Raw genomic sequence first — 23,679 nt, forward strand, 5'->3', positions numbered from 1 at the left:
ATTATGAAAAAGTATTAAAAATTAAAAATCAGGGAATTCCCTGGTGGTCCAGTGGTTAGGACTCCACGCTTTCCACTGCAGGGGGCACGGATTTGATCCCTGGTTGGGGAACTAAGATCCCACAAGCTGCACGGCACAACCAAGTGGGTTTTCTGAGATAAATGTGTGGAATGCCACTTTTAAATCAAATGAGATTGTTAAATCTCTAGACTTTAAGAGTGTGCAGAGTCCCTAAACAAAGTAATTTCATAGCAGTTTTTTCCATAAGATATAACTAACCAGGGGTTGGATTGCCTTGAATCTGAGGAGGTTCTTTGTTTATAGTGGCCTTTTTATGTAGCTGTTAATAGAAAATAGATTCTTTTTTTAATTAGCCTTGAACATATCAAAATATTGGGTGGGTTTTTTTTCTTTATTTCCCCAATTTTCTATAATCTGTTTATACAGTGATTGCTGTTCTTAACCTTGCCGAAATTAATGACTCCCCAACTCCCTTCTTGGCCTTAGATCTTATTTTGATTCTTTTTATATATAATGAAACAAGTTTATGACCCCAAGGTTTTTTTCAAATGAGCCCCTTATTACCTACCCAAAACAATGCCAAAAATCATGCAGATAATACATGTACTGCTTTCAGTCCTCTGTCAGAGGTGTGATTACTTCAAATGCCAGCACTGCCCTGGACCCCTGAGCAAAGTTCACCTGGATGAAAAGGTAGAAATAGAGGGTTTGCTCAAAACCCATAGCCATGTTTCATGTGTACAACTCATTAACTGCTTCAGAGGGGACAGGCTGTGGTGGGGAAGCTCTTTGTAACTTTCCCTGAAGCAAAAATGGTAGATCCTCAATGACATAAAATTCTAACTTTACCATTGTTTGGGGCTCACATCTTTGGAGCAAATTTAGTATGGACATTGAATCATAATTTTATTACCTTACTTAGAGCTCTAATGGAGTAGGTCTCTCTCTTTAAGAGAAACATTAAACAATAAACAAACGTAATTTCTGGACACAGGGGCTTGGAGCAAAAGGTTTTTTGCTCTTAGTATAACTTTATTGTTTGAGGAAGTGACACACAAAGTCTAATGTCACTTTGCTTAAAATCTTACTTTGTTAGTTCCTTACTTTTCACAGGAGAAAGGAGGGGAGCCATTAAATAGTTATGTCAAAGCATCCCCTGAGGGTGTCCTATAATAACTACTTTCACAATATGTTATAAAAAAATTATATTGGGACTAAGGTAAATGTTTTCATTCTCTACTAATGTTCTTTTCATTTACTATATGTCCACACTTATTATGAGGATGTGAATTTTTAATATCGTTGCTTTTAACATATTTATTTATGTACTTTCCTCTTCATGTATTTCATATTCTTAAGCAATTTAAATAGTTTAACTTTTTTTTTTTCATATATAAGTCCCTGTCGACTGGACTTTCAGGCATGTCTGATTTCACATTATGCCCAGAGAAGCTGTCAACAGTGAGTTGGAGTCGTGGCAGGTGGTTGATATACCTTCCTCTAAAGTCCAAGGGATTTTTCTGCTGTTTGCCCCTTTTCTAAAAGGCACAGTCTGTAAAGAAATAAAATAATAATTATTATTATTTTATGTTTATTCTCTCATAAATCTAGATGGTGCCAGGCAATGTAAAAAACTAAAATACTGTACCGTATACTTTTTAGCACTTGCCATCCAGAGGGGATCTTAATCCTACTGTTTCAAATTATAAGAAACCTTACTTTTATATGCTGATCACCTCAGTTATGAGGCTTATAAAGATATTTCTTTCAGAAAGCAAATAAGAAACCACTTCAGCGGTTGGTTGCATAGCCAGGCCTCGCAGAGAAGTAGACAGATTGAAACGATAACTACACCATTCAGCAGCGGCTCTAAACAATGAACCTGAAAACAGCATGCTTTGCTTTCTGCTGTAGTGTCCTGCTATCAGTGACTCACCTGAGGGCAGTGTGATAGAAGCATGAGGTACAAAACACGGCATAAGGAACTGCAGAAGGAGGTTGTGAACGTGCCTTACGTGGCCTGCAGGTTTTCCGTAGCTCTTTACCTTGACTTTCACACATCTAGTTGGGAAAAAGAGGGTCCAGGTAAATACCATTTCAGCTGTGCCTTAGTCTTAATCCCCCTGAATTGCTCTGCATTTTAAAACCAGATAATGGAAAATGAAAGGAACTAAAGTACATAAATAACGGCTAGTGTAAGTTTGAAAATAAGGCTTGTTTTGTATATGGCCTGGGAATTCAGATTTGGAAAATACCTGTCTGTAACTTAATTCATATTACATACTTAAAAATTTGAAACTAATTAGGTGTCTGTCATTTTATTTATATTATCTTTATAAAATCTCTTGAAAAGGCCATCTTCATTTTTTAAGTATATGTGTCTTGAAACTAGAAATTTAATTTTTGCATCTGTATTTACCTTAATTTGGAAAACATTTATATGTAATAAAATTATGAAGTGGATGAGAAAGCTCTGTTGTTAATCTTAGTTTTTATCAATTTTACACTTCAACTGATTTCTCCTCCATTAAGCCCGGAAAGTAAAGTCTTCAATGGATTTGTTCATAAGGACATTTTTAGTATCTGTATAGATTTAAGTGTATTTCACAGTTCATTTATGAAAAATGCAACTAAAATGAGATAATAACCAGATTAGGTTTTTTACTTTACTTTTTAATATTAATATTAGTTTACTGCCTTTTGATAATAACGAAGGCTTCTCGCTCTTAAACTTGGACCATTGTTAATCTGATTAGACCTTAAGAATTTATATATTTAAAGAAATATAACTTCCAGAAGTAATTTCTATTGATTTCAGATGTGCTCTTAGTAAAAGTGATACTTTATAAACAAACAAGTCAAAATTAAAATCAGCATTTGAAAGAAGAAAATTCAGATTATTTAACATTTGAAAAGTTCTTCCATGAATGAAAAAATTTTTTAGGCTTTTTTCCCCCTCCAAAAGCAAAATTTATCTTTCAGGCATAATTGCTGTATGTTGCTTAACACCTTTTTCCTTATTCCTAAATTCTAATTTAAGAAGGTTCTTCTTTTCCTCTAGAGATGAGTAAAGGAAAAAAACCTTTCATCTTTTTGAGAAAAAAGTACTGTGAATCTAATTCCAATTCTGGGTTTCAATTAATTTCAGTACAAAAATTAGTGAGATTTACATAAGATATTTCGTTTTAAAATGTATACAATGGAAATGGATAATATTTCTTTTAAGAAAAACTTAGAATCAGTGTTTTCTTTGGTAAACAGTTAAAAATATAAATGCTAACATTTCTGACCTTGGTTCTTAGAAAGCAAACTAAACTAGATTTGTTTTGTCTTTAGAAAGACTGTAGGGAAACCTAATTTATGAAGTATGTACTTTTTAAAATGAAGATGAATTACTGTTGCTGTTTATAATTTAGATAAACCAGGAAAGGAAGTTAATAAACTGCGTGAGCAGGAACGATCCATCTCTCCTCTACTTTTTGAAGATAGTCCTCCTGATTTGCAGTCCCCAGGAAATCCTTTCCAAGTGAACTTTGAAGAACTGAATAATCTTCAAATACTCCAAAACTCAATTGTTTTTGGAACATCAGCTGAGGAAGTGGTAAAGGAAATTCGTTTCAGAATCGAGCAAAAAACTACACTGACAGCCAGTGCAGGTACTTAAAAGGATATTGATGGTTCCAATAGTTATAATTTTCAGACTAGCTAACATAGTGTAATATTAGTAGTTTCTCACTATAAAGTGTAGAATAACATTTTACTTAGCTGTTTTTTTATTAACTTCTGACAATATACCTATTCAGAATACTGTGAACCTATAGGTAAATTGGAATTAAGCACAAAAACCCATGTGTCCAAAGCAAAAACTTATCATAAAGCTCATGTAGCGATCTTTTTTGAAACACAAAATATATTTTAATTGGTTTGGGACATAATACTTTGTTTTCCCTTTGAAGACTTACAGTGCAAGAGAGACCACAGATGTCCACACAAAATATGGATTAGACAGGAAAAAACACCAACTAGCAACATAGCAATCTAGGATCATCTGGTGAAGGGAAAAAGAGCTTTACATATGCCAATAACTCATGAGGGTATCACTATGTCTTAGCATAGAAACTGATATTCATGAGGACCCTAGATTATCTTAAGAAAGCCATATTATGATTGGGTTAGTCTTTTCTTCCTATGCCAAAGCCTGAAAATAAGTAATAAATTTTAGAAAAATGTGTATAAAAATTGAACTATTTGATGATCATAGTTGAATATACCTATTTCAAGTTATCTTAATCATTAAGACACCTAGAAATTATAAAACACCTCTCTGAAAAGGGGTAATTTGCTTTGTGAGTAGCATAAAAAGGATACACGCATTTCATTATCATTGTTTTAAACATACTGGAAACAGAATCTTTGATTTTTTTTTTTTCTTTATGTGGATAATCTATACAGGAGACCTTTTCAAAGAGTAAACATCCATCCTAAATTATATTCTCCATCTTTTCTGTAAGACAACCCTGTATTCCTACTAAATATAGTAAGTAAACTAATAATATCACTTAAACTCAGAAATTACTCTTAGACTTTAAAATACCATGGAGATTTAAATATTCCTCATTTCTGCTGCCACAATAACTAATACAATTCCTTTTCCTAAAACCATAGCAAGCCCTGGGGAGATAGATAGTAATCAAATGTTATTTTTAAAGTAGCATTCCACATTTCAGATTTTTGCATTTAATATTTTTTCTGTGTTGTTATCACATATTTTAAAATCATGCATATCATGTTCTTTGAGTCATCAGAGTGTTCTTCTTTTAAGGCATTGCACCAAATACAATGTTAGCGAAAGTATGCAGTGATAAGAATAAACCAAATGGACAATACCAAATTCTCCCTAATAGACAAGCTGTGATGGACTTCATCAAGGACTTACCCATTAGAAAGGTGAAATTTTATGCAAAATTTGTCATCTATATATATACTCGGTGTTCTGAAGAAATACTATTTAGGATGATAGTTATCATTCTTTCAGAAACTTTTTAAAATGATAGCTAACAAGCAAGAATGATAATGGATTATTTAATTAGGACTTGAAGAAATCTTTCTATGAAATCCTAAAAGTGAGGTTTAGGAAGCTTGTCTGTTGAAAAGTTTGTTGAAAAGATTTAGAATTTTAATTGTTTTTGACCAGAAAAAAAAAACCCAAATACTTTACCATCTTTAAAATGGTAAAATGATTCCTCAGGGATTATAGAAAGGGTATATTTTATTATTTTTTACAGCTTCTAGATTATTCTGTATATATATGCTTTTTAAAAAATAATAATTGTACTATACACTATTTGACGTTCTAGGGCCTGCTTTCCTGACTCAGCATAATGTGTATTAGTGAATCTAAATAAACATTTTCAACGCTCAGAAGAAAGTCTATATCAAAATATATAATGTATAATGACTACTGAATAGCTTAGTATATATAAAATATAGCTATAAAGCAGTGTTTTCCAATGTATTTTTAAGGTATGAATGGGTGTTCTGTTAAAAAACGTTCTGGGGTCAAAGAACTTTGGAATGTACCACCCTTGGTGGGTCACAAGAGATATTAATTTATTGAAGATTCATAATTCTTACAGTAAAAAAGTTCATTTAAAGTTTGTTTATCCTAGAAACAGACTGATTGTTACAGAGAACAAACTGGTGGTTTCCAGAGGGGAAGGGGTGGGGAGTTGGGCAAAATAGGTAAAGAAGATTAAGAGGTACAAACTTGGAGTCATAAAAAAAAAGTCATGGGATGTAATGTACAGTATAGAGACTATAGTCAGTAATATTATAATAACTTTGTATGGTGACAGATGATTACTAGACTTATTGTGGTAATTGATTCATAACGTATATAAATGTTGAATCACTGTGTTGTACACCTGAAACTAATATAATGTACGTCAACTATACTTCAGTTTTAAAAAATTAAAAGGGAATAAAAAGTTGTTTATCCTACCATTCCCCAAGTTTATATGACCGCAGAACTCTTTTTTAAATGCTTTTTAAAAATTCCATGGAATTTAAAATTTTTAATTTTCATGGAACACTAGTTTAGGAAATATAGCCAAAAAGTAACTAAAGCCGTTCTCTTGTGTGACTTTTGAAACTAGGCACATTATTTATACCTTTTATTAGTTATAAAATATATGATGAGATTATAATATCACTTCTTATCTTAATTTCAAAATGTATTAATGATAAGTTGATTCTTTTCTAGGTTTCTGGAATAGGAAAAGTTACAGAGAAAATGTTGAAGGCCCTTGGAATTATTACTTGTACAGAACTATACCAACAGAGGGCATTACTTTCTCTCCTTTTCTCTGAAACATCTTGGCATTATTTCCTTCATATTTCCCTAGGTCTAGGTTCAACACAGCTGGCAAGGTATCTGTATTCATAATTATTCTGCTTTTTTTTAGCATTTGCTGAAATAACAGTGTTCACCATTGAGATAGAGACTACACGGATAACATGTTTTAAATTTCTTTTAGGCTAACTCAATTCAGAATATAATTTTTGAATTAGAGTCAAAAGATTGGTTGTGAGAGAAAAGGAAAAGAGGAATAAAAAATCACTCCTAGGTTGTTGGCTACAACATTTGGATAGAGGGATAAGAGGAATGATGGGTGCTTTCTTTTCTGTACCTGCCTTGTTCTTTGTTCAGAACGTAAGAATATTGGTGATCAGATTGTGGGGGTGAGAAAGATGGCTCATACTGCAGAACTCACCCTTTAAAGCAAGTAGACTTAACGATTCCTTGAAAGCCTTCATGAACTACCTGTATTTCTTCTCTTTTCCAGATTTGTAAATGATTCATTCATTCAGTACTGAGTACTTTGCGTTAGGCACTGTTCTAGGCACTGGGGATAATAGCAGTAAACAAGACAAAGTCCTGCCTTCATGGAGTTTGCAGAGTAGTGTGGGAAATAAAAAGTAACCAAATAAACAAATGGAGAAAGTAAGGCAGAGTGGGGGCACATAGATGTTGACTTGGGGGGTAAGAGATGGGGTTGGCAGCGGTTCTCCAGAGACAGAGACCTGAAGGGGCCAGCCATGCAAAGATCTAAGAGAAGAGGAAACGGCTAGAGGAGAGGGCCTGTGTTTCCTCCCTGCCACTCTTTCATCCAGGTCTTAAAAAGAAGGATCCCAGAGCTAGAAGGGTACACTGTTTAGGGTGGGTGAAAAGAAGGCACTAAAAACAAGAATGAAAATTAACACTGGGCACTATTTTTACGATTTCGTTATCATCTTGTTAGCCTGCCCTCAAAATAACTCTTTTATATTCATATAGTTAAACTAAAGGAAAACAAGAAGATTACTGAGGAGGCATGTAAAATAAGTTTGATTAACCAATTAGACCTGCTATATCTTACAGAGATTGCAAGGCATGTGCTATTATTTTTCCCATCTCTCCATGCTCCTCATTCTTTCAAGTCCAGGTAGCTGACTTTGATCTTGAGTGGATATAATGAAAGATAAGAGAAAGACATCACAGTACTATAAATAATCCAGTACATGAAGGTGATGAGAAATAAAACTTTCTTCTTTTATCCAAAAATTATCCTCTTTTTATTTCCATAGTGCTTGAAAACAATACAGTTTTTAATATAATATAGCACATATTAACCTGTGGTAGAGATGCAGGTAATGCTTTTAAGTGAAATTCATAGGTAATTTTTAACCATATAAAATAGCAAACTTACCTTCCCTTCTATCAACATTCTCTGTTTCCTTAATTTGCTTTATTTTTTAATCTGTAGTACTTCTCCCCTTCTAACCTGTTCCATATTTACTGCTATGTTTATTTGTCTCCCTCCACTAAGATATAAGTTTCTTTATAACTATTTTTTTTGACATTTATTTAATTTACTTATTTGGTTGCACTGAGTCTTAGTTGTGGCAGGCGGGCTCCTTTGTTGTGGCTTGCAGGCTCCTTAGTTGTGACATGCGAACTGTTAGTTGTGGCACGCATGTGGGATCTAGTTCCCTGACCAGCGATCGAACCCAGGCCCCCTGCATTGGGAGCGCGGAGTCTTAACCACTGTGCCACCAGGGAAGTCCCTAAAATATAAGTTTCTTAAAGGCAGGCACTTGGTCTGTTTTGTTCATTACTGTTATCTCCAAGGCCTAGAACAGTGCTTGATTCATAATTGGTTTGTGAAATACTAGGAAAATGAATAATCTACATGTCATTTCAGCTTTTTGGTTTTAACTGCTCCTACCAGAGCAGCTAGAATCCAACCAAACTAGGTGGTTCAGATTCCCAACCATCATCCTATTGCTGTATGGCAAATTTTAACTGAGCTTCTATAGAGTGGTATAAGTGAATAATAAATAGGCTATTATTAATGTACTAGGCCAAAAACTAGATAATGGATATTAAATTATTTAAAATTTAATTATATCTTATAACTGCAAGCCATTATGCTACTACCTTCTGTTGGTTTTTGTAAGTTGTGATTTTTTATATTCAGACTTTTAATAGAAACAATTTATAATATCATCCTGTTTTCAAATTTGTTGTCTTTGATAGATATAGACTTGATCCATCACACATGTAATTATATTAGCATATCTTTCTACATTCTTTGGTGATAGTTTTATTTTTAGATTAAAAAACTCACTGTGTTGCATGATGTATAACTTTTAATCTAAAACATTGAGATCTCTAAAGGGTAACTGATGTAAAATCATCTTGGTTGACTAAAAGAAATTCAGTCTTCTTTGAGAAAGCAAATAAAAGCTTTTTTTTTTTAATTTCAAGGGATGGAGAGAGGAAAAGCATGAGTGTTGAGAGGTAATGTTTTGTTACTAATTATTCATAATTTGTATTATTTTAAACTAATTTTTAATTTTTAGTAAATTTTCACTGAAATTTAAAAATCTATTTGCAAACCAAGTAACAATTTTCATCAGTTGATACTACTACAGTAAATATTCCAGTGCAATGCTTTATTGTCTTTGCTTGCTGTGCTCTCAATGGGAAAAAATTTAACTGCAGTTATTTTTTTAAATGTTGGTTTTGTTCCTATTCAGTGAAAACCAAGCATTTTAGGATTCTAAATCTTAATTTATAGGCTTATTTATAAGAAAAATTATACTGAGTAGTTATTTGGGAAATTTAAGAAATGATGATGGAAATTCTTCCTGAAGTTCTTCAAATATTGGTGAATAACCATAGACATCAAATAGTAAGATACTGATGAACAAGAGCTTAGAGGTGATCTAGTTCAGTGGTTTACAATCTTGTTTGAAGTCAAATGAAATCTTGATGGAACCTTATTGTTTTGGGAAATATGTCATTGTTTGAAAAGTCCCTCACTTATCTCCTCAAAGAACCAAAGTTCCACTAAGACATTTAAGAACCGCGGACCTAGTATAAGGTTGTGTTCATTTTGCACATATGTTATTCATGATCGGAAAAGCTGAATGACTTTTTTTTTAATTTTATTTATGTTTCATACAGCAGGTTCTTATTAGTTATCTATTTGATACATATTAGTGTATACATGTCAATCCCAATCTCCCAGTTCATCCCACCACCTCCACCACCACCCCTTTTCCCCCTTGGTGTCCATATTTGTTCTCTATTTCTGCCTTGCAAACCAGTTCATCTGTACCATTTTTCTAGATTCCACATATTTGTGTTTATATACAATATTTGTTTTTCTCTTTCTGACTTACTTCACTCTGTGTGACAGTCTCTAGGTCCATCCACATCTCTACAAATGACCCAATTTCATTCCTTTTTATGGCTGAGTAATATTCCATTGTATATATGTACCACATCTTCTTTATCCATTCATTTGTGGATGGGCATTTAGGTTGCTTCCATGACCTGGCTATTGTAAATAGTGCTGCAGTGAACATTGGGTTGCATTTGTCTTTTTGAATTATGGTTTTCTCTGGGTATATGCCCAGTAGTGGGATTGCTGGGTCACATGGTAATTCTATTTTTAGTTTTTTAAGGAACCTCCATACGGTTCTCCATAGTGGCTGTATCCATTTACATTCCCACCAACAGTGCAAGGGGGTTCCCTAGAAAAGATGAATGACTTTTACAAGACAACACACTTTATCAGTAAATGACTGATAAAAATTGTTGTTTTAGGCTGTGATTTACATAAAAGCAATCAAAGGAAAAGAGGGGAAAAAAGCATCCAAAAGTGAGATAGTATCGTCCTATTTAATGATTTTTTCTTCTATTTTGTCTTTTGTTATTGAGAACATTGCTTGCTGTACAAGAATATTAATATTAACTAATATTAATATTTCTTAAGAAAGGGCCATCAAACCAATAGAAAAAAGTGACCAAAGATCTAATTAGTTAACAGAAAAGATGGTACAAATGGCTTTATAAACATGTGAAAATAATCTCAGTCTCCGTATAATTTAAGAAATTCAGATTGAAAATTCTCTGAGATAGCATTTTTCACTAATTAAGTTGGCAAAGATGCACACTCTATTGGCAAGACTATGGTAGTGAAAAAGCTATTAAACTCTAAAGGAGGGTGTACTAGTTTCTTATTGGTGGTATAACTAATTACCACAAATTTATTCTCTTACAATTCTGAAGGTCAGCAGTCCTAAAATTAAGGTGTCATCAGGGTTGCATTCCTTCTAGAGGCCCCAGAGGAGAATCCATTTCCTTTCTAAAAGCTTCTAGAGGCTTCTTGCATTCTTTGGCTCACGGCCCCATTCTCTATCTTCAACTCTCACATTTTGTCTTTCTTTGACTCTTACCCTCCTGCCTTCTTCTTACAAGGACCCTTGAGATTACAGTGGACCTACCTGGATAATTCAGGATAATCACCTCATCTTAATTTAACCACATCTGTAAAGTTCATTTCACCATGTAAAGTACTAGATTCTGAGAGATAAGGATTTGAACATCTTCGAGGACCATTATTTTGCCTACCACAGGGGGCAAGCAATTTGGCAGTATCTATCAAGATCACAGATACACATGTACTTTGATCCCACAGTTCTTTTTCTAGGCATACATTCCACTGGTGTAATCACATGTCATTTTACATGTATACATGGTTATGCACTGCATTTTTTTTTGTGATAGCAAAAGATTGGAAATAAGTTTCTACAAATAGAGGATTGGTTAAATGATCTTACATCTTTAAATTAGAATTTATGCTGCCATATATAAATGAAATTATTTATAGGGAACTCTCACCAGGATGAATGAGAAAAGCAAAGTGGTAAATAATGTATCTAATATTCTACTGTTTATATAGGGGAAATGTTTGCTTGTTTGCTTTTATATACATACAGTATTCTAGAGGAATAAATAATGAATAGGAAGCTGGCAATATTGGTTGCCACTAGGGAAGAGAACTGGGTAGCTGGGAATAGTTAGAAGTGGGACTTTTCACTGAATGACTATTCAGGGTTTGCTCGGGCTTTTTTACTGGTTACCCCACTCTCTCTTTAGTGTCTTTATGTTAATATGACCTTTCAATACCCTTGTGCAGATGAAGTCACAAGTTCTACATTTAATCTTACCAGCCCTCCATTTCCGGTTGCCTATTAGATGACTTTATGTAGGTGCCACGAACCAACCCCTTAAATCTACTTGAAGATAATTCGCTTACAGAAAATACACATGCAGTAATTGGAATGTTGTTCTCATTTGTACTTTCTTAAGATAATCCTCTGTAGCAGAGTCTGTATACATATGTATCCTAATGTTTTGTAAGTTTTGAGGGCATTATCCTTATATGTTGGTGACTTTAATCATCTTTTAAAACATATTGTAGAGAGCAAAAGCACCTTTGCTAATCAGTTTAGCTATAAACAATCTCCCATTATTTAAGAAGATCTTGGATGTTTTTACTTAATCATATCTTAGTTCATCTGAAAACTTTGTACTGTAGAAAATATAACTTAATGCTAGGCCATTTACATGTACTATATCATTTCTAAAGTATACTGAATTGTAGTTTACTTTGTGCACCAAAATCATTCTTGCCTTTCTAGGACATTCAGTGAGATAAGTAAAGCAGAAGAACAGTACAGCTTGTGCCAAGAACTTTGCAGTGAACTTGCTCAAGACCTGCAGAAAGAAGGACTTAAGGTACTTCATTTTTATGCAGTGTTCTTAGTTTTCTAAATTTTTAATAATAAAAAGCTACCTTAAATTTTTAATAATAAAAAGCTACCTTAAACCAAGAGTTAGATTTTGCATTTAAATACAAATTGGGATGTGTCAGAAAAGAGAATTCTTGTCTTCAATAGAGACAATTTGAATTCTGACCCTTATCTGAGGCCTATGATGAGATCATTTTATGAGAAGCAACTTATGAGGTTGGAGTGGTTCCAGTATAATTCCAGAGAAGCTTATATTACCTTGGGAGTACATTTGAATAAGTTCAAAATCAGAGTTATATTGGCAGTAAAGAATAAGGGATAGGGAAGGATTTCCCTAGAACTGTGCTTGTTATAAATGCCTTTCCAATTATCCTTTAATGTCATTGTCAGGTAGACAGTGACCTTCTGGAATAGGCATTTTGTTTCAAGGCCTTAATCCAGGTTGCTTAACACGTTGAGAACAAAACCTGGAAGGCTTTGAACTTTGTATTGTATAATCTTCACTCACAACAATCCATGTTTAGTATTTTTCCAACATTCTCAAAACAGAGGTAGGGTTATTACAAAGTATAATACAAAAGCAGTAAAAAGTTATTACAAAGAAAGGGATATCTGATGAATATTTTCTTATAATCCTTCTCTTTTATACCTTAAATATAGAGAGAGTTCTTTTTTTAAAATTTTTTAAATAAACTTTTAATTTTAGAATCATTTCAGATTTATAGAATAGGTACAAGGATATTATCAAGATGTCCAGTATACCCAGTTTCCCTCATTATTAACATCTTATATTATCATAGTACATTAGCAAAACTGACACTAACACATTTCTGTTAACTAAATCCAGACAGTATTTTTGTTTTACCTGTTTTTTTCCATTCATGTCCTTCTTCTCTTTGTTCCAGGGTTCAGTCCAGGGAACCACATTGCATTTAGTTTTCATATCTTCCCAGGTTTCCTCTAGTCTGTGATAGTTTCTCCGTATTTCCTTGTTTTTCATGACCTTGACAGTCTTGAGGGATACTAGCCAGGTATACTGCAGAATGTCTTCCAATCTGGGTTTGTCTGATGATTTTCTTATGATTAGACCAGGGTTATAGGTTTTTAGAAAGAATACCACAGAAATGAAGTATCCTTCTCATCACATCCCATCAAGGTATATGATAGCCACATGATATCACAGGTGAGAATAACCATCCTCACTTGGTTAAAATAGTGTTTGCTAGGCTTCTCCACTGTGAAATTACTACTTTTCCCTTTCCATACTCTATTCTTTGGAAGTGAGTCAATAAGCCTAACCTACTCTCACAACCTCCAGGAGGTAGCAAAATATACAAAACAAAATTTACTGTTTTAACTTTATAAATATACATTTTAGTGGCATTAAGTACATTCAGATTGTACAACCATCAACACTTTTGATCTCCAGAACTTTTTCATTATCCGAAAGTAAAACTGTATCCATTAAGCAATAACTGTAAAGGAGTTCTAACACGTAAATTTAACATAATATCTGGCATATAGTAGGCACACAATAAGTGTGAGCTGTCCAGAAGATCGTTTCAATGAGGTCCCTTCAGAAAGATTTTTTTTCCCCTATCTTTTTAGGTACTGAATTAACCTCAAAAAAGGATTCAGTAAAAAGAAAAGTAATCAGTTAACTTTGCCCTTTATATAAAAGTCTTTTATAAAAAGTCAGTTGGGGAGGGAAGTAATAATTACTGACTAAAATGGGATTTTTAGATTACTTATGGATTTCAGTTATTCTTTATGACAATTTTCATTATCATGGTTTTTTTTTGTAATTGTAATAGTTAATATTTATTGCCGTTTAATATACATCAGGCACTGTTTTAGGGTCTTTATTTAATGAATGTTGATCTTTAACATTGAATGATCTCAACCCCAAAGAATTAAAATTGTAAGTTTAGTGTTTCGTTGTTATAAGACCTGTCAACTAGTGTGTCATTGGAGTTCTTCCTTCCTAGAAATTTCTCTTATATAGAAACTATTATATGATGCAGTTGACAAACATAGGGAAGGGAGTGTGGATACAAAAACTCTATGATCAGCCCCTAGACCATTATAGATTGAGTCATTATTTTATAACATAAGCCAAAATTGTGTTTTTGCTGTCTTTCATTACTGTTTTGTTTAGGCACAGTGGGTAGGGCAACAACTCCTCCTCCTCCTACAAAAGCTCCACATTACCATGTTTTTTTGTAAATAATTGATTATACTTCCGTACTCTGTGTACACAAGAGACCTTTCTGAATTTTTCTATCCTGTAAAATAACTTTTTTATGGAAGTTAAAGAGCCATATATAATAATGTATTCTGTTTGTTACAGGGTAGAACTGTTACCATTAAGCTGAAGAATGTGAATTTTGAAGTAAAAACTCGTGCATCTACAGTTTCATCTGTTGTTTCTACTGCAGAAGAAATATTTGCTATTGCTAAAGAATTGCTAAGAACAGAAATTGATGCTGATTTTCCACATCCCTTGAGATTAAGACTTATGGGTATGACTTTTCTTTACTTGTTTTTCCTTAAATCTGCTAGACTTTTCCATAGAATCAACTTGGGAAATATTCTCACCTCTATTTTATTTCTTAAACCTGTTTAGGAAGTTGTACTTACGCTACTGCCATTTTTCTTGATTCTTAGGACCTGATGCACGTGAAGCCACGACCATTAGTTTAATTCCAGTAAGAACCAGTTAAAGTCGTTCTTTTCCTTACTACTTACTGAAATCCTTGGGGTTAGGTATCTTTCAAAATTTTAAACTTTTCAGATTTTAGAAAGCAAATTCACTGCATGTTGAGTATATTATATAATACTCCTTTGGGATCTGAAGCAGCACTTCATGATCAAACACATTATTATTTCTGTAGGAAAACAAAAGAATATTCACACTGAGTTGTAAAGACTCTAAATGGTCTGACACCAATCTTGTCATCAATTACCATTTGTTGCTTACAATTTTCAGAGCTTTTTGGATTTCAGAATTACAGATAAGGGATTGTGGCACTATAAAACCACATTTCTAGCCATCATGTGGTAAAAAAAGATAAACAAACCATGTTTCCAAAGTGAACGAGTGAGAGAATGTTTATGGATAAGCACTCCAAATGCCAATTTTACTGCTAAGGATGGGTAATTAGTCATACTTTCACATATGAAAAATAGCACACACTGAAGTCAATTTGAATAAAGTATGTTAACTAAAAGAGCTAAAGAGTGGATGTTAATAGCAGCTTTATTTATAATTGCCAAAACTTGGAAGCAACCAAGATGTCCTCCAGTAGTAGGTGAATGGAAATTGTGGTACATCTAGACAACAGAATATTATTCAGCACATAAAAGAAATGAGCTATTGGAGTAGAGGGTGGGGGAGAAGAAAAGAAATGAGCTGTCAAGCCATGAAAAGACATGGAGGAAACATATATTATTAACTGAAAGAAGCCAATCTGAAAAAGCTACATCCTGTATGATTCCAACATATGACATTCTGGAAAAGGCAAAACTATGGAGATACTAAAAAGATCAGTGGTTGTCAGGGGTGGGGGGAGGGAGGAATAGGCAGAGCACAGAGGATTTTTAGGGCAGTGAAACTATTCTGTATGATGCTATAATGGTGGATACATGTCATTGTACATTTGTCAAAACCCATAGAATGTACATCAAGAGTGAACCCTAATGTAAACTATGAACTTTGAGTAATAATGTCATGTCAGTATAGATTCATTGATTGTAACAAATGTACCACTCTGGTGTAGGATGTTGATAGTGGAGGAGGAGTGCATGTGTGGGGCAGGTAGTATATGGGAACTCTCTGTACTTGCTACTCAACTTTGCTGAGAACCTAAAATTGCTCTAAAAAATAGCGCCTATTGCAAAAAAAGGAGCTAAAGAATCTATGCAATTGACTCCAATTAGTTACTCGATATTTAGTGGTATCATGTGTCAGGTATTAACTGAAAGACCTATATAATCATGCTAACTCCAGTAGATACTATTTACTATACCCAGCTTTATGAAGAAAGTTAATTTCTACTCATAATACCACCTTTGAAAAAGCATCCTTTAATTCAGAAAAGACAGTGTTGCTTATTATTTCTGGCTAAACAGCCTTTTTCATATGTGTTATAATAGTATTATGCAAAATGTCTCTATTGAATTTGAAATGGATTAATTACGGTTGGTTTAATTTAGGGGTGCGACTATCTGGTTTTCCCAATGAAGAGGAGAAGAAATGCCAACAAAGGAGCATTATTGGCTTCTTACAGCCTGGAAACCAAGCCCTGTCAGCCACCAGGTGTACACCAGAGAAAACTGACAAAGATCAGTTTCTAAAACCTCTAGAAATGTCCCATAAGAAGAGTTTCTTTGATAAAAAACGATCTGAAAGGAATTGGAGCTACCAGGACACATTTAAATGTGAAACTGTAGATAAACAAAGTTTACAGACATCACGATTCTTCCAAGTTTTAAAGAAGAGGATGAGTGAGAATTTAGAAACATTGGAGAATTCAGGTAACTGCCATATATTTACTTGTCCTGTTTGCTTCAGGGAGCAAGGAAGCATCAGTCTGGAAGCCTTTAATAAACATGTAGATGCGTGTCTTGATGGACCTTCCATCAGTGGAAACTCTAAAATGTCCTCACGTTCACATGCTTCCTCTACAGAAGTGAACGAGAAAGAAAATGTCCATGATTTTGTTTCTGTCTGTGAGAAGCAGGATTGTGAAACTCATCAGAAGAATGCAGAGATCACATCAGTAGATTCTGTAGAGTTGGCAGAGACTACTGGTAATCAATCTAATACAGAAGGTGTAGATGTGCTAAGTAATAAGCACAGTGAAGAGGAATGTTCTAGTCTTCCAAGCAAATCGTTTAATATGGAACACTATCCTCAGAATTGTTGCGCTGTTTCACTGGAAAATGAAGATGTTGCGTCATTAGGAAGGAACGAGCCCCTACAACCTTATTTATATGAAGTGATCAGTGACCAAGTCCTCGTTTGTCCTGTTTGTAACCTAGAACAAAAGACTTCAGATCTTACCCTATTCAATGTGCATGTAGATGTTTGCTTAAATAAAGGCATTATCCAGGAACTGAGAAGAGATAAGGTTAATCCAGTTAACCAACCCAAAGAAAGCACCACAAGTACTGGTGAGTTTACAGTTTACAGTTTACATAGTTCATGTACGCTGCCATTTAGGAAAATGTTACCTTAACGGTGGGTTAGAATTAGCTGAAGACATTAGATTTAAAATTTTGGGAAACCTCTGGTTTGGGCTTGATTTAGCACAGAATGAACTCAATGGTTTAGGGAGCTGAGTGATCTAATCAAAACAGAAATTCCTTCAGAGAACACTTGCCAAGGCACAGTGGTAACTTAACTATAATTATATAGCCAAAAAGCCTCTTTAATTTGTTTTTTGGTAGTTCCGACTCTAACCCAACTTCAAAATCAGCTGTAATACTAATGAAACAAGTAAATTACAAAGAAATTATGCTATACATTAGTTTCTGGTATATATAAATTCGAACAATGTAGTACCAAGGAGGTTTTTATTATCTTTAATCAGTCAACCTTAACTCTTCAAATTTTTCGAAAGCTTTTTAATTATTTCATGTTATTCATTGTGGAATTTCTTCCCTCTAAAGATAACTCAGGCAAAGTACAGAAGATTGGAACAAAAGCAAACAGGTATGGCTAATTTGAGTTTTAATAAAGCTGGCTATAAAATTGTTATATTTTGAGGTCTGATTTTTAAGAAATGTTAAAATTTGCTTTTAGAAATCATTAAGTAAAAGTTTTAAAATCAATTATTTGCATAAACAATTTTTTAAATCTCTTCATGCATTTTATTATTTTATGTTTTTTTGTTTTGTAGTTCTTCATGCATTTTAATTGCATGTTCTTTTTTATTCCAGGCCAGGACTGACGACAAAGTACTCGGCATCAAAGAAAACAAAACCAAACAGTCCCAGACACACCCTTGATATATTTTTTAAATGAACTTTGAACATTTTATCATTAATTTTTGATTGAAACTTGTTATTTTATAATCAATGAATGTATTCTTCCTCATTCCAGGCTTACAGATTCATTGAGTGAAAGGCAAGTGCAATAAGCCCTCCCCAAATGACATTTCCTTTATATGAATTTGGAATATATACTAATTTACTTCTGTATATTTTTTTGATAACAATGAGAATTCCACTTCCATTATACTTCAATTGGAAATCAGTTCTGTTAGAGACAATTTTAAAATGAGAAGTTAGGAATGGGATCAGGAAGTGATTTCCTTCTTTATTATGTTTTATAGTGAATATAAAAACTTACATTTATAAGGGCTCTCAGAAGTTCAGATAAACCTACTTTAGCATAAGAATTTTTCAGCACTTAACCACTTTGTTGGCACTGGACTGCTATGTTTGATCTTAGTATCTTCTACAACTTTGTATAATTATATTTTAGCTCCTAGTATCTTCAGATACCTCATGAACATTCATAATTAATACTTATCTTAAGTTCTATGAAGAGTATTAGCTTAGCAGAACTAGCATGAGTGGTTTTGTTACCTTCAGGAAAATAATGTCACAGTATTATTTGCTGTGTTAAAAGAATTTTTGTTTAAAATATGATTATTCATTTGATTTTTTTAATTTAAAATTTCTTTAATGAATAAGCACTTGGTTCACTTTAAAAAAATATTTAGTCTAAGATTCAAGGTAATTATTTTCTTATCTAAGACTTTTAAATAGCAATATTTCATTTCTTGGCAGTTATATTTGTACTTTACACAAATCTGTAAAAAAAGGATAAATTGTACACTCACTTCATTTTTATTATGACCTTCTGGAGAAGAATGTGCAATTCAAAAGATTAATGTGTGTTAAAACACCTCATTTATCTTAGTTATATTTCTATCATGTTTTCATTAATATTCGCGAAAGAAGACAGCTTAACAGTAGTTAGCTTAAGTAGTTGTTCCAAATATTTTTGTGCTATCAATAGAGGAGTTTTTATCAAAAAAACAATTATTTAATTGAAACATGAAGATGGAACCCATTTTCTATTACTGCTTTAAGGAACTGAATCTTTTGTTCTCATATTTTTGTTTCTTTTCATATTTTATAGCTCGTTACCTAAATGTATAAAGACAATGTTTTAGGAGTAGCGTAAATTAGAATCTCGCACAACCTTTGGCCAAAGTGGTAATTTGACTTTAAATTACTAGATGGATTAAAATTAGGCTTAATGTTTATTAACATACCAATTTCATGCCTAATATTATTATACGCTATGCTTAATACCTAGTTGTAGAGCTACACTTCTTGATTGTGTGATTTACTTACATTAATTCTCTACAAAATTAAGTTCAATGAAGCACTGATTTAATGTATTGAAAAGTAGATGGAACCATATTTGTTCTTTTCTATTCTATTTTGTTTCAAGTTCATTTTTATTGTGTTTTCAACATTAGAGTGAATACTAAATTATTTTCACTTAGATGATTCATTTAATTGAATGTTATCATTTAGTAATATTTAATAAAAATTTAAAATGAAATTTTAAATGTTTAATCTTTAGCCAGTAGAAATGGTTTCCTTACTTTTCCACTCTTTTCCCACCTCTGTTGCTTTCACTCTTATTTTCTTTGCCCAGAATTTTCTCCACATCCTTTTCTGTTTTGTCTAATAATCCAACTCATTTTCTTTTTATTATAATTTTGTTTGGGGGCATTAAAAGAAAATACAACAAAACCACAAAGAATAAGCACCTATAATCTTACCTATTTAGAGAGTCAGAATATAGGGAACCACCTGGGAGAACATATTTGCAACACATATAATTGGCAAAATACTAGTATCCAGTATATATATAATCCAGAATATATAAATGATTCCTATGAATCATTAAGGAAAAGACAGACAGCCAGTAGAAATTTGGACAAGTCTTTAGATGGCACTTTACATAGAAAAAAATCCAAATGGCCAAGAAACATGAAAACATCCTCAGCCATTTTAGTAATAAGGAAATGAAAAAAAAAAAAAACCACAAAGAGTTATTGTAATACCTTTCCCAGATTCACAAAATGAAAGGATCCAATGATATTAAGTTTTGGTGATGATATGGAGCAATATGAACTCTTATTTGAAAACAATCTCTTTGGAAAACGGTTTGTCCTCCTTCAGTAACTCTGAAGATGTGCACACTCAACACCCCAGCAACTGCACTCCTAAATATACGCCTTTGCTGGTTATCTTCCATTTGCCCTCCTGATTTTACTCTGTGCCCTCCACCCTGCTTTAAGTTCAGTGAGGCATCATGGCAGTGGGCAGCCACTGCAGAAGGTTTCAGGGAGGAAAGAAGATGAAGTTGTTTATTTATTCCCTCATATACCTTTATGAAGAATCATGTCAAGCTAGCTAAGTCCCCTGACGAAAGGTCACAACTTCTTCATATGTCATTTTCTGCTCTCTCTCCAGGTTCTGATAATCCTTTCCTTGCCCTCACCCCCTCATCCTAGGGGTGGCAACAGAGCCTTGCCCTTACTAGCCCTGAGGTGCTGCCCTATCTTTTGTGGTTTCCCCACACCCTGCCCACACCTTTGTAAATGGTCCCTTTCTTAAAAGTCATCTCAAAATACAATTTTTTTCCTGCCAGAGCCATAACTGATACAATGTCTTGGGAAAACTAGTGGACATGTTTTTTAGAAAGCATGTGCAAGAATGCACATAGCAGCACTGTAATAGCCAAAAAGTGGAAATCAAATATTCAGCACTGGTAGAATGGTTAGATTCTACCATTGTGTATTCATGTAGATTCAAAAAGTAGAGTTCTACACAGTGGTGAAAATGAAGGAAATAGCTAATCAGAAGGTGGATGAATATCACAAACATAATGTGGAGCAAAAGAAGCAAATCATAGAAGGATGCCATCGGCATGATTCCATTTATATAGTTCAAAACAGTGTATATTGCTTTAAGGATGTATTCATATGAGATCAGATTATTAAGAGAAGCAAGTATATTATTGTCCCCAAAGTTAGAACAATGACTTCCTCTGTGGGGAGGAAAGGGAATGTGATTGAGAAATGGCACAGGGAGCTGTTGGGATGCTGACAGTCTTCTGTTGTCTTGGGTGGTGACTGCATGGATGTTTATTTTAAAAATATTATTTAAACTATATGTATGTATTTTATAGATTCTTGTTCATATGTGACCTATATCACGATAAAAAGTAACACAAAAAAAAAATGGCAGGAACCGCTTTCCTTAGTAAGGTGATGTTCTCCTTCATCTCTGCAGGCTACTAGCTTCAACAGAGAAAAAGTACATTTCTCTCTGCTAGGACTTTGCTGATGAACACAGCAAGAAAGAGTCATCCCATGACAACATTTTGAGTTTTTCTCCTAATGTTTCCCCTAATGCTACAGCCTCAATCAGCATTTGGTCTGCTCTCCAAAGTCAAATTGCCAAAGTTGACAATTTGACCAAATATTTTATCATCTCCAAACAAGTCACCAGCTTCCCAACCTGTGATATATATCGCCACTCCTCAAAGCCCCTCCCTCAAACACTAAGCCAATTCTGTATATTAGATTTTGTTATTTTCAGCACTCTTTCTGTATCACTGCTTTCTGTATCACTTCAGAATTTTACTTCAGCTGTGAATTACAGAGACCCAATCAGTGTCTTAAAAAAAAAAAAATCAGTTCTAGTGTTCCCACAAAACACAAATTTCATTGGTTAACTTTGGCTCGATAGTTCAAAGATGGGTTCACAGTCTGATTTTCTTGGCCTCCCATGGCCAACTTCTGGCCGCAAGGTGGATGGACTTTTCTATATCCAGCCTTACACATGAGTTCCAGGTAGGAAGATGAGGAAGTAAAAAGGACAAAAGGGCCAATCTGTCCCATTTTAAAGAGCTTTCTTGGAAGACCCACATAACAATTTCCACTTCCATCTCATTGACCAAACAGTGTCATGTGGCTTCCCCATATTAGAGGGAACCTGGAAATGTAGTTTTTAGCTGGCTACGTTGCTACACCCAAACAAAATCAGGTTCTGTTAGTAAATTGTGCCTCACCTATTAAAAAATAACTATATAACTTTATTGTCAGATGATGTGTTTGTCTACATTTTTTAAAATCTACATTTAGGACTTCCCTGGTGGTTCAGTGGTTAAGAGTCGTGCTCCCACTGCAGGGAGCACAGGTTCAATCCCTGGTCAGGGAAGATCCCACATGCTGTGCAGCGCAGCCAAAAAAAAAAAAAAATCTACATTTAATTAAAAAGTTCAATAAGGTTATGGCTACAGAATCAATGTACAAAATCAGTAGCATTCCTGTACAACAGTAATAACCAATTAGAAAATATAAAAATCTCTTTCATGACAATAATCTATAAGGGACCTAAAGGGGCAGCAGGTTGTGGGGGGGCGGGGCGGGTATCTATCAAAATAGGTGCAAGGGGCTTCCCTGGTGGTGCAGTGGTTGAGAGTCCGCCTGCCGATGCAGGGGACGTGGGTTCGTGCCCCGGTCCGGGAAGATTCCACATGCCGCAAAGCGGCTGGGCCCGTGAGCTATGTCCGCTGAGCCTGTGCTCCGCAACGGGAGAGGCCACAACAGTGAGAGGCCCGCATACCGCAAAAAAAAAATAAAAACAAAAAAAATAAGTGCAAGTACTTAGGAACTACAAAATATTATTGAAAGACAAGCACTCTGAGTAAATTAAAAGAATAATCCTATTTATGAATAGGAAGAATATCTTAAAGATAACTCTTCTCCCCTAATTATTCTATAAGTTCAATAAAATTCAAAACAAAACTTCTCATGGTTTTTCTTGGAAGTTGTTAAGTAGATCGTAAATTTTATATGGAAGAGCAAAGGCCCAAGAAAAAGAAGGTAGAAGGACAGGCCCTATTACATAGCAAGATTTATTATAAAGCTGTAGTAACTAATACCGTACACTAATAGAGTAGTATTGGCTTGGGTATGGACATTTTAGACAGCTCAGTACAAAAAGTATTTACTATTTAATAAATAGTGCCTAGGGCTTCCCTGGTGGCGCAGTGGTTGAGAGTCCGCCTGCCGATGCAGGGGACACGGGTTCGTGCGGTCCGGGAAGATCCCACATGCCGCGGAGCGGCTGGGCCCGTGAGCCATGGCCGCTGAGCCTGCGCGTCCAGAGCCTGTTGCTCCGCAACGGGAGAGGCCACAACAGTGAGAGGCCCTTGTACCCCAAATAAATAAATAAATAAATAAATAAATAGTGCCTAAACTCTGACCTTCCAACTGATTTCTCAGCTTCTCCTGCTCTAAACCATTTTGTGCATTTTTTGCACATTAGCCATAATGTTTTCATAACATCACTCGTATTAGAAACAAAACAAAAAAAAGATTTCAAAGCTCTCAACTCTGTCCAGGATCAGTGGGAGCTGAGAAGGGGACTGATTTTCAGTGTATGATGATTTCTATGGTGCAAATACCA

General features: G+C 34.2%; 1 protein-coding gene across 2 annotated transcripts in view; it reads left to right on the forward strand.

Annotated features, from left to right (window-relative positions):
- The window catches only part of POLK (DNA polymerase kappa), a 62,628-nt gene extending 42,861 nt beyond the window's left edge, over positions 1–19,767 (forward strand). For both annotated transcript variants that reach the window (XM_067731030.1, XM_067731028.1), the window contains 9 exons: positions 3,438–3,677; positions 4,844–4,968; positions 6,284–6,450; positions 8,831–8,863; positions 12,058–12,154; positions 14,519–14,690; positions 16,384–17,343; positions 17,842–17,884; positions 18,112–19,767. In XM_067731030.1, coding sequence (XP_067587131.1) covers positions 3,438–3,677; positions 4,844–4,968; positions 6,284–6,450; positions 8,831–8,863; positions 12,058–12,154; positions 14,519–14,690; positions 16,384–17,343; positions 17,842–17,884; positions 18,112–18,196 — 1,922 coding nt within the window. In that variant the 3' untranslated portion in view covers positions 18,197–19,767. The remainder of the gene's footprint in view (positions 1–3,437; positions 3,678–4,843; positions 4,969–6,283; positions 6,451–8,830; positions 8,864–12,057; positions 12,155–14,518; positions 14,691–16,383; positions 17,344–17,841; positions 17,885–18,111) is intronic.
- The last annotated feature ends 3,912 nt before the right edge of the window (positions 19,768–23,679 follow it).

The sequence above is a fragment of the Pseudorca crassidens genome, chromosome 3 (genome assembly GCF_039906515.1).
Source record: "Pseudorca crassidens isolate mPseCra1 chromosome 3, mPseCra1.hap1, whole genome shotgun sequence".
In the NCBI taxonomy this organism is placed as follows: Eukaryota; Metazoa; Chordata; class Mammalia; order Artiodactyla; family Delphinidae; genus Pseudorca; species Pseudorca crassidens.